Source organism: Drosophila hydei, unplaced genomic scaffold (genome assembly GCF_003285905.1).
Source record: "Drosophila hydei strain 15085-1641.00,03,60 unplaced genomic scaffold, DhydRS2 tig00008135-arrow-pilon, whole genome shotgun sequence".
Taxonomy (NCBI): domain Eukaryota; kingdom Metazoa; phylum Arthropoda; class Insecta; order Diptera; family Drosophilidae; genus Drosophila; species Drosophila hydei.
Window position 1 is genome coordinate 787516 of NW_022045844.1, and position 12088 is coordinate 799603.

At 43.3% G+C, this 12088-nt stretch overlaps 2 protein-coding genes across 2 annotated transcripts; both read left to right on the plus strand.

The window, feature by feature from the left end:
• On the plus strand, positions 1 to 8315 carry LOC111598699 (palmitoleoyl-protein carboxylesterase NOTUM). Its single transcript, XM_023314065.2, has 5 exons — positions 1 to 81; positions 5367 to 5871; positions 5938 to 6450; positions 6511 to 7505; positions 8240 to 8315. The coding sequence occupies exons 1-5, from the start codon at positions 1 to 3 to the stop codon at positions 8261 to 8263; spliced, it is 2118 nt and encodes a 705-aa protein (XP_023169833.1). The 3' UTR covers positions 8264 to 8315.
• A 741-nt stretch (positions 8316 to 9056) lies between these two features.
• Positions 9057 to 11010, plus strand: LOC111598719. The gene is made up of 4 exons (XM_023314111.2): positions 9057 to 9361; positions 9411 to 9969; positions 10026 to 10378; positions 10432 to 11010. The coding sequence occupies exons 1-4, from the start codon at positions 9304 to 9306 to the stop codon at positions 10815 to 10817; spliced, it is 1356 nt and encodes a 451-aa protein (XP_023169879.1). The 5' UTR covers positions 9057 to 9303; the 3' UTR covers positions 10818 to 11010.
• The last annotated feature ends 1078 nt before the right edge of the window (positions 11011 to 12088 follow it).

Below are 12088 nucleotides of genomic sequence, written 5' to 3' on the forward strand. Positions count from 1 at the left end.
ATGGCAGCTGTTCAGCTACAAAATATGCCAGCCGCCACAAATAAATGGATTAAATACAACAACAATCACACACATAAGCAGGTGAGTTTAACCACTGAATTTATTGGCTAAGCCATACAGTAGCCGCAGCTACAACAACAACAACAGCAGCAGTAGCAGCAGCAACTTAAGAGGGCCGCGAATATCAAAAGTTGCCGCTGGAGCTGGGGTAAAAAACAGGCCAAAAACAACACGAAAAACAGTAGCACGTCAATTAAAATTAATAGCTTCCGACTTAAGCCGCCCAATCGAGTTGACCGAAAAACTACAGCAATAACAACAGCAACAGCAGCAACAACAACATCTACAGCTTTATTTACGACATTAGCATATCGCAAAAATCGAAATCAATTTGAAAATCCTTTGCAAGGGCATAAAAAATGAGCTTAAATTTGCCTGCGTGCGCAAAAAGCCAACAACAAAAGCAACAAAAAGTTACCAAAAAACATATATATATATATGTATGAAAATAAATAAAAAGCAAACAAAACAAAAGCCAAAAGGCCGACAGAACGCAGCGCAGAGACTTTTTTATTTAAGTATAGCTAACCAAAAACCCTCATCAGCAACAACAACAACAGCAACAACAACAACAACAAAGTGCAGGCCGCTTTCGTGCGCTCCACTTCGCTTGAAGCCACAACCACATCAACATCCACATTCACATCCACAACTCCATAGCTTGAAGAGTCCCAGTTCGTATAGCCTCCACTCCATATAGCGTATAGAGTAGTTGGCTACTGTTTTCAAAGTTAAGATCAATGAGTGCGACGACTGCCTTTGGGTACGCTCGTACGTTCGTGCGCTTGGTCCGAACTGGTTGGCTGGCTGGCTGGCTGGCTGGTTGCCTTGCTGCGAGATCTGCTTTGCAGCATGCCGCAAAGCGGCATTGGCCATCGGGCCATCGGGGCGGCAAAGTACAAAGCTGAAAACGGCACGGGTTTAGCGCGCTCAGAGTAAAAAGCGATCAGCGTAGCCGCTCGGCAGACGTGCGCACATCCCACAGATACAAAGATACAGTCACACAGGCACACGCACACTCAGAGGCACACACACATGCGCAGCAAGAGCTGTGGCCAGTCTAATAACGATGCTTGGCACTTGGCTACATGTTTTAGGCCGCGGCTTCGGCCTTTTGTTGTTGCTGTCGCTGCTTGCGGCTTCATTTGAGGCTGCTTCCGAATTACCTGCGTGGCATTGCAGTTGCCAGAGCCGCAGCAGCCGTTGCGTTATTTCCATGCCATAAAAAGTATTAAATTGCTGCAAACAGGTGTATTTTATGAATGCCTCGCATCAGGCACTTGGCTCTGTTTTAGGAACCGAGCCAGCAACAGGCAAGGGCAGACAAGCTAGCGGACCAGTCTGACTCCTGCTGGCCATTGCAGTTGCAATTATGTTGCCTAGTCTCACGTTCCAGCTAAGTCCAGCAAAAATATTAAGGTCAGCGCAGGAGAGAATGTGAATTATGATAAATGAGTTTTAAGCCTCAGATAAACTGTTTATAAGACATTTTATATATACCGAAACTATTAGAATTGTTATGCCACTTTCTGAAGCCTTTCTCGTAGTTTCTGGAGAAGAAAGGAATTTCCTCTATAGGGAATATGCATCTTTAGCTAGAATCCCATGCTCCTTTGTTATGGCTAAGTAATAGTTCAAGTCTTAGCCCCTTAATGGGTCGAAACCTTAACAGCTTCCGTTGAAATTTAACGGCTGCTCCGCTATGATTTTTGCATTTTGCGCGCGTTTTTCGTATTTCGTACTTCGCCTTCGCGGCTGCCGCACGAAAATCAAACAAACTGGCAACAACAATGGGGCTAACAATAAACAACAACAAAAACAATGGCAACGGAAGTTTATTTATGGCTGGCCCGCTATTTGTTTAAGCGTATGCGATAAGCCGCGTGCGACAGAGATAAACAAACGGGCAAAAGCCAGAGGGAGAGCGCGAGAGAATTGTTTAGTTGTAGCAGCAAGTGCTGCGGCTAATAAGTTGATGCAAGGTGGGGTGGCCACAACTGAACCAGACGCACGCAAAATTACGCATATGCAAACCACAACATGCCACAGCACACGCCGCCACTTGCCCCACTGCCTCACCTCAGCTTTAAACAAGCGCAGTCATTGCAGTTGCTCGGCTCCTTTGATTTGACAAGGTCGTTATTGATTGTGTTGCATATTTGAGTGTGAGTGTATATGAGTGAGTGTGTCTTGAAATGTTGTGTATGTTATGTGTAAACGATGCCCAAATTACACTTCTATAACATAAAAAGAGATCGATAAATAAATTAAGTATGTGCTCCACTTAGCTCAGCTCAATTTAAATAACTAAATTTATGAATATATATTAGTCTCTCCACTGCGACTGGCCAATGATTATGAATTATCTAGCGATAAATACATTAAATATGATATAATATTGCTTTCCACTTAACTTAAGTGGGCTCTAATCGGCAAATTTGAAAATATAGCGATTTTTACTAGTCTCTTCAATGTGCCATTAATAGTTAGGGGCCATAAATCGTTTTGCCAATTTGTAGAGATTTGCAAATCTCTTAATAGATTAATTCACTTAGCCTGGCATGTAATAGTAGTCTAACCTGTAAAAGCCTAATTGCATTACAATTAACACACACCAGCACACGCTCACAATCGTATCAAATTAATTCAAGTCACCACAGGGCGTATGCTTAATTTATTATAAAAATATATATATGTAAAAATAAAAGCGAAGCGCTTAGCGCCACCGCCAATCACTAAAAAAAAAGAGAGGGAGAGGGAGAGCGACTTGACTATTTGCAGCAATTAATAAAAACTGACAATTTAATCGTCGCGACAAGTAGTTGGCTGCCAGCCAGCCCCCAGACAGAGCAGCTGCCTAAACTCTGCCCGGCACCGGGGCCAACGGAGCTTGGGGTGGGTCGGGCGCCTTTGTCGGCATTGCTGGCCGCAAGAAATCGGTATACCAGCAGACTGAAAAGAAAGATAGACGAAGACAGAGCGAGACAGAGCGAGAGAGAGAGAGAGAGGAGTTGCTACAAGCCAAAAGCAAAATATTAATAAGCAGTGCCCGCAATTAATAGCGCAACTTAAGACGCTATATAGGGTAATTAAGCGGCGCTTGTGAACATTTTTTCCTTTGGCGGAGCCGACGACGACGACGACGGCGGCGGCAGCGGCGGCGACAGAGCAGCTGCCGATGTTGTTGTTGCTGTTGCTGTTGCTGTCGGCGCTGCCGTTTTTTCTCTTAACAGGTAAACAACAAGTGCAACGTACGCTCGAATCTAAGTATCTCTATCTTCCCTTGTGCATGCATGTGTGTGTGTGTGTGCGTGTGTGTGCGTGTGTATGTGTGTTTGTCAATGTGGGCACGCGTTTTGTTTACTCAAGCGTAAATCCGCGCACACACGTAATTTTTGTTATATTATTTTGTATTTTTGTGGGTCTTGGTTAACATTAAAAGATCGTAGGCGCAGTTCCAAAACTAAATTGTCAATATGCGAGGGTTGCTTGAACACTTGAAAAGCAAAGGAAAAGGTAAAGCAGTCTTAAGCTAAGATTATACTATTTTTATAAGATTTTTTTTTTTTTAATGACTGCTTGATGTAAGAGTCCAGGTGCAATAGGTTCAATAGTTCAGTTCTCTTAGTGCTGAGGGACATTTTTGTAAGCATCACTCGCAGCCTTCACTCACACATTTGTTTACTAAAACAAATTTGAGAACTCATTGAGAAGCTCTCGCAGCGTTAGAATTCTTGTCAATTTGTTAAGCGGCAAACATCAGAGAATTTTTTTTTATTTCGTTTTTGGTTACTTGAGTTGTGTTGTGGCAGCACGATGGAGGGGAAGGCCCCCGCTAGCAGACAGTCAGCAATCAAAACGGCAGCGATAGCAAAACTGAAAACTGATTGAAGAAAAGTCGCTCAAGTTGTGTGTGCAACGAGAGTAGCAGCAACTTAAAGCCATATAGCTGACAGCTTAAAGCTTTAGCCGGCGGCTTAAAGCTTGTTGCGCTACCGTTACTTCAACTTGTTGAGCAACTGACCAAGTTTTACATGTGTGTGTGTCCATAATTGTTCTGGCTGTTTTTGTAGGCCTCCTCTCAAATTGTCCGTGTCATTTGCATTTTGTCTGCAAATTGTCGTCGCTAGAGGCAGAGACAGCGGCACAACTTCAAAGCCAAAATAAACATTGATTGAAGATTTCTTTACGATTTCTGAATGGTTATTTATGCAGAGACAGCGGCGCAGACAGGCGGACACAATTGACAGACTGACACACTGAGACACTAAAATCGTTGCCTTTGACTTGTTGTTGTTTTTGCTGTTGTTCTGTTGCTGGCGGCACGCGTTTTGTTGTTGGCATTTAGTTGTTTTTGTATCATTTACAAATTGCTGGAAAATAGCGTAAAATCAAAACAACAACAGCAACAACAAAAACCACAAATCGCCGCTGGTCATTTGATTGATGTGCACAACCGACCTTAAGTTCAAAGCCAAGAACAGCAACAACAAAAACACCAACAACAACTAAACCAAAACTGAAACAGAAACAGACGTCGACACCGCTGATTACCACGCGTCAGCGGCCATGACAATGTGAAATCCAGCTGTATGTGTATGTGTGTGTGGACCCACGAGGCGTATGATTAATATACAATTGATGTGTGTAATAACAGAGCAGTTCTCCAGCTCATGTTTGACTAAATACTTGGCCCTCTCGCTCGCTCGCTCGATCGCTCTCTCGCTCTTTCGCTAAGCGCTAATGCGAACAGCAAACAACAACAAACAGTGCACAACGTAAAACAATAACAACAAAAACGTAACGAAATACGCGGCAAAAATTTCTTTGATCTTATCGCAAAGCTTCTTGCTCGCATTTTGATCAAAGCAAGTTTTTCCGCCAAAATACAAAGGCTACAACAACAACACCAACAGAAAACCACAAGAGCAACAGGCGGTCGCAGCATGGCAGAGCGGGAGAGAAATACGCAGAGAGGGAGAGCACAACTGATATTACGACGACGACAACAACAACAAAAAGTTGTGAATGAGTTTTGAATTAACGCACTGTCAGAGAGCGCAAGTTTGAGCGAGAGAGCGAAGTGAAGTGTACTGAAGAGAGAGCGGCCAAGCGCGTGCCGAGTGCAGCTTTAAAGCTTGCACGCAACGCAGGCTGGTGCGACGGCAGCCAAAAAGCTTTAACTGCGCAACTACCGTTTGCTTTATGAGCTTAACTGAATTTAAATACGAATTCGGGAGAGCAATTTCTATGGCATTTTTCAACTATTCTAAATAAAAAAATAAAAAAAAATCTTTCTCTTGCAGTCGACGACGACGACGACGACGCAGCTCTGCTGTCAGCTGTCGCTGTTGCTGCCGCTAATTGCCCTCAGCACATTGCCACACGCCAACAGCAACAGCATTAATAACAGCAACAACAGCAGCAATGCAAACAAAAACAACGACAACATTGAAACATTTGGCGTGCGCAAAGTTCCTTTGGAACTGGAACTGGAGCAGACCAATAGCAATTCGCTGAACATGATACAGCGCAACTACATGATCATGCATCCAGCGGGCACAACGTCTGAGAGCAACGATGGCAAAGATCACAGTCGGTCGCTAAAGCGCGCCGCACTAACCAACACGAACATCACCTGCAACGATGGCACCCACGCGGGCTTCTATCTGCGCAAGCAGCCCAACTCCAAGAAATGGATCGTATTTCTCGAGGGCGGCTGGCACTGTTTCGACAATCGTTCGTGCCGTGCGCGTTGGCTGCGTCTGCGACATCTGATGACCTCTTCGCAGTGGCCGGAGACACGAGATGGTGAGTGAGACCTTAAGCAATAACTGCTCTCTGTGCTCAAAGCTAATCCCATCCACTCTTTTATAGCTGGTGGTATTCTGTCTCCACATGCCGACGAGAATCCCTATTGGCACAACGCCAACCATGTGCTGGTGCCCTATTGCAGCAGCGACTCCTGGTCGGGCACACGCATCGAGCGGGACACACGCGATCGCGAAAACTCTTGGCGCTTCATGGGCGCCTTGATACTGCGCCAGGTGATTGCCGACCTGATACCCCTGGGCTTGGGGCGCGTGCCCGGCGGCGAGCTGCTGCTGGTAGGCTCGTCTGCAGGTGGACTCGGCGTCATGCTCAATTTGGATCGCGTGCGTGACTTTCTAGTCAACGAGCGCAAGCTACAAGTGACGGTGCGAGGAGTCAGCGATTCGGGTTGGTTTCTGGACCGTGAGCCATACACACCATCGGCTGTAGCATCCAACGAGGCAGTGCGTCTAGGCTGGAAGCTATGGCAAGGCCTGCTGCCCGAAGACTGCACCAAGGCGCATCCCACAGAGCCTTGGCGCTGCTACTTCGGCTATCGGCTATATCCCACGCTAAAAAGTGAGTTGCCTCACAGAATCTTCCTCTCGACATGATGACTAACTGTTTACCTTGTTGCAGCTCCGCTCTTTGTGTTTCAGTGGCTTTTCGATGAGGCGCAAATGCGTGCGGACAATGTGGGCGCGCCCGTTACGCCCCAGCAATGGAACTACATACACGAGATGGGCGGCGCACTACGCTCCTCGCTGGACAATGTGAGCGCCGTGTTTGCGCCCAGCTGCATTGGCCATGCGTTGCTGCTGAAGCGCGACTGGGTCAACATTAAGATCGACGACATTTCGCTGCCCTCGGCGCTGCGCTGCTGGGAGCATTCGACGCGACCGCGACGCAAGCGCCACGACAAACTGAAGCGCAGTACTGAGGCGACGACAACAGCACTGCAGGAGCAGCAGCATCAACAGCAGCCACATCCCAATGCCAATAACCAAAGACATCAGCGACACCGCCAGCGAGCACAGAAGCTGAACAATGTGGCACAGGCGCAGCCGGCGCCGCAGCGCAAGCGAAATCATCTAAATAAAGAGCAGCGCGAGGAGCGCAAGCGTCGGCGTCAAGAGCGGCAGCGACGCAAGCAGCGACGTCGCCAGCAGCAGCAGCAGCGCAAGCGCGAAAACGAGGCAGCAGCAAGCAACAGCAGCAACAAAAACAGCAATAAGCAGCGTCGACGGCCACAGCTGACCGCCGAGCAGCAGCTGCAGCGCAAGCAGCAACGTCAGCTGCGACGCAAGCAGCAGCTGCAGCTGCAGCAGGAGCAGCCAAGTGAGCCGCAAAAGCGACGCGCTTCCAACAGCGCCAACAAGCTGAAGCCGCGACAGCGTGTACCGCGCGTGCCCGAGAAATGTGGACTGCGTCTGCTGGAGCGTTGCAGCTGGCCGCAATGCAACCACTCGTGCCCCACGCTCACGAACCCGCTGACCGGCGAGGAGATGCGCTTTCTCGAGCTGCTCACCTCCTTCGGGCTGGACATCGAAGCCGTAGCCGCTGCTCTTGGTGTCGATATGCACACGTTGAACAACATGGAGCGAACGGAGCTGGTGAATCTGCTCACGCAGCAGGTGAGCTGAAGGCGCGGCGTTATTAGGTTTTAATAGATAGACACCCTGTAAATAGTTGGCCTGTATATAGATATAGCCATAGACTGTATAGCCATATATATATTTGTATATATATATATGCATATATCGGAGCTATTCCAATTCCTAAACCAAGCAAAAGACATGCGCATAGTACCCAGTTATTAAGCAGAATTTATTTATATATATATACATATATATATATATAAAAAGACACACACACGCACATACGCATACATATGTACTACTATGCGTATACGTAATTCGTATTTATTCATTCGCATTCATTTCTGCGCAACGAGAAACTAACACAAATGCAACCACAAGACTGTTTTTTATGTTTTCTATATATGAACATAACTATTTTTTTTGTAATTAATTAAAATTTAAAATCGTATTTATTTATAATTATTTATAGTGTATGAGACAGCAGATGTATGTATGTATGTATGTATGTATGAAGGAAGCTAGACTGTTTCAATTGCCCGATGCCAAGTTTGTTAACAGAAAAAAATATATAAATTAAAAATGAAAGTTTACAAATTACCTACCTCAAGAGAACAGAGAACCATGAGAAATTATTAGAACCAGCTGCCTTGAATAGCATTGCATTTTGTACCTGTGCAAATTAAATCAAATAATTAATTAACTTTATTTATTTATGTACTTTAGCCACATTTATTTTTTATTATTTTTTATTTTATTTTTTTTTTTAGTTATGCGCATTCCGTTCAAAATAATTGTACTTAACCTAATCTTATAATTAACTGGCAACAATGAAGCAAACCGAACAACTCGAATATTATTATTTATATGTATAATACATAAACTAGATGTAATAAATATATATATCTATATCTATATAGCATATGAAATCGAAAATAATATTGATTAGCCTGTACAGAAACGGTTAAAGTTTAGCCTAAGAATTGTTGTGCTTAAATTAAGCTAAGTTTAGATCTTTAAAAACAGCAACTAAAAATGAGTCGAACAAACAGCCTAAAACATTGTTACAATTTCCATTTACATAACAGAAAAGCAAAAAAAAAACAACAAATTACAAATGAAAATCGATAAAAATAAATGAGAAAATAATTTTTATACAATTAAAAAATATTATTTGTACTTAAATGTCATTTAGTTTTCAGAAAATACCTATTTTATGGTTATACCTTTAAAAATTTAAATGATATCTATTTTCAATTGAAATAATTCTTTAAATTAAAGATTCTCTCTTTACGTTTTTAAAATCTTCAAGGCATTGTTGAAAGTTTTCTTCTGAATGTTTTTCTACTTCTTTAAAGAAATATCTAAGAAAACTAATTTTTATGGAATAGTGAATATTTTGGATACGTTCAGCTTCCAATTCTTATGTGAATAGAAACACGGGATAATTTTCTTTTTGATTTCAAAGCATTTAATTCCCTCATATTCAAATTTTCATCTCAATAAGTTTGAATTCCCTAAAACAAATTCATTGCCAAAGTTTTTTGAACAATTGAGAGAATATTTTCGCATCTTAAAGTTGCCTCTCTTGACACGCCGCCCACGCAGCCGAGCATTCATTAGACTTAATTGAATGAAAGCTCACGAAAATTCAAGATTTCGCTCAATTTGATAAGTTTGCGTGCAATATGTGGTGGTGCACGGAGCTGCGCGGTGGTGCAAATTGAGCCACAAAAGCAACAAATTTCTGGCTCGTCTCAGTTTCAATTCAGCGCCAGAAGTCGAGCAATCAAGACGCGTAGAAAATTCCCCGTCAGTTGTGTTTCAAGAGAAAATGTGGAAAATATGTTTGTTTGCGCTGCAAGTTCACCTGCTGGTGGCTCCGCTCACAGGTGAGTATCGCAGATAGGCTACATGGTTAATGGCTAATGTCTGCTCCAGCTAGTTGCCCCATTTTCTTGACAATTTCGCTGTCGGGCAAATCGCTGACCGATGCCTGTTTGGAGATCAATTGGGGACCTGACTGCTATGCACCGCCCGAGTGGGTGGGCATCTATCGCCAGGATCCGTCCGTGTCGAACTTCCAGCCGGAGCTGCGCATCGATGGCATACGCAATCGCACGGGCAAGCGACAGACGCCCATTAAGCTGGGCAAGCTGCAGTTTCCAGGTGGTTGGAATCGACCCACAGCGGAGCAGGCCACGGCCACCAAGTACCCAAAAGGCAAGTGTTTGCCCTACTATGTGGCCAGCTACAATGGCAACGAGCTGCTGACTATTGATTGCCTGAAGATACAGCCCAATTGGCTGGCACACCTCAAGGATGCTGCCGGTATGCCGCTGAAGCATCTCTTTCTGCCAGGCACACACGCCTCCGGCGCCTACATTACCAACTACAGCAAGACCAAGTCGCTGCTGATCAAGGACTATCTGGTCGCTCAGCACTTCGATGTGTGGTCGCAGCTGGTCTTTGGCATACGCTATCTGGATCTGAGTGTGGGGTGAGCTGCTAGACACATTTCAGATATTTGCTACTCTAATGAACAAAGTCTTGCAGCTATCGCTACAACGCGGACAGCAGCAGCGAGTCGGATAACTTTTGGGTAGTCAACGAGAATATGTTCATCAATCCTCTAATCGACATCATACGCGATGTGCGTCGCTTTGTTGAGCTCTCGGATGAGATAGTTGTGCTGGACTTCAGTTCGTTTCCCATTGGTTTCTACAAGCATCCGGAGATCTACAGCAGCCTGTATCATCTCATACGCCAGGAGCTGGGCCAGGTGCTGTACGAGCGGAACGTGAGCACCAACGAACACTGCGCCGATCGCAGCTTCAATGATCTGCGTGTGATTGGCAGGCAGGTGTTGCTGCTGTTTCCCACGCAGGAGCTGCCACATCCGGAGAATGGTATATAGGCACTTTCAACTATCTTTGCGCCAATAAACACATCTCGCTTACAGAATCCGTGCTTCTCTGCACGCCCTGGCAGCGCTTTAGCACCAGCTACATGAACATGTCCCAGACCCTGGATTATATGCGGCTGCTGTTTAGTCGAAAACCGGACTCACCTGTGCAGGACGACGGTTGGATATTCCATGCAGTGATGAGCATTGAACAAGCGCTAAACTCACATAAATTGCAAACGGCCAAGGAACGAGCTGCAGTCATCAATCCAAAGGTAAATCAATGGCTCAACGGTCCTTGGGGCCCAAATGCCAACGTCGTGGCCATGGACTACTTCAGCAACACCAATCTGATCGATGTGGCCATACACGCAAATGCACACAAGGCATTCCTAGCGGCCAATGACAAATTTGTTAATCTCGAAATATTGAGTCGACGTTAGTTATTTTATTCCTATTCAAATTTATGAAGCAAATACAGGCAAAGCATCAGTTTCCATGTAGTTGGCAGCGCTCCATATTTAGTCAGTATACGAACCAAGCAGTTCAGCAAGCAGTCGAATATATATACTCGAATAAAGCAGTGCAACTGTTCCATAAAACATGGTAAAGAAACTCAAGAAAAGAACCTTTTGATTTTGTATTATTTTATAGTAAAATAAATATATATAGACTATTTATATAATATGTAAAAATGTATATTTATTGGAACTATATCTAGGAGCGTTCCCTGCGCTATGTTTACCTGTGTCTGCGCCAATAGATTATTTTCATTATGAATTTATTTTAAGCTCGTGCTCAAGATTGATATTTATTTTATTATGTTTAAATATATTCTATAAATATTATATAATGTATGTTATTATTTCACAATCATAAATCACAGTCATATGAACGTCAAAGCTTCCTGCCTATGATACCAACGTCTACCAAATCACTGAATATATAACATTGACTCTAATCAAGAAAAATAAATTAATGATAATCTATAATGATTGAGGAAAACAGAAAAATAGGAATGTACGCAATCTTTTTTGGGATTCGCTTGAAATTAAACATCAATGGCAACAAAAATAGCTTCGAAAATAGGACAGGCACTAAAAACTGATTGCTATAAAAGATGCTAAATTGACATCACTGTCTATATGAATATCTGCATAAAGCATGCAGCTGTTCATACAAAATATATTACGTATACGGAATTCGTCACTCGAATCTTTTGGGTTGTCATTTACGTGTCAATTAAAAAACTTGCTAAATATAGCTATTCTCAAATTTGTATGGCAAAGAGAGAGAATTTATTTAAATTTTCTCTCGAAATAAGATAAATATATATATATATATATATCAAGCTTTTCTATAAAAAGCCTTGTTCTAATCGAAATAATTTCAACTATTTGCTGCATGCGATTTAAGCTCGATTAAACTAAACTTTATACATGTATATTTATATCAATGTATATATATATTCCGATTGTAATCAAAACTTCTAGTTCGACCTTCAGTTTAGCATAGCTTTACATTTACTGGCTAATTAAAAGCCACACGCAAGCTAAGGTCAGCATTGAATTTATATAATAGACAAACTGGAGCATTCATTGATTTGAATAGACTCCAGGCTCAAGACCGAATCATTTGTATACTCTAAACATATATTTATTTCATATATACAACTATTTATAAGAACAGTCAACCCAGACGATGATTCAACGTT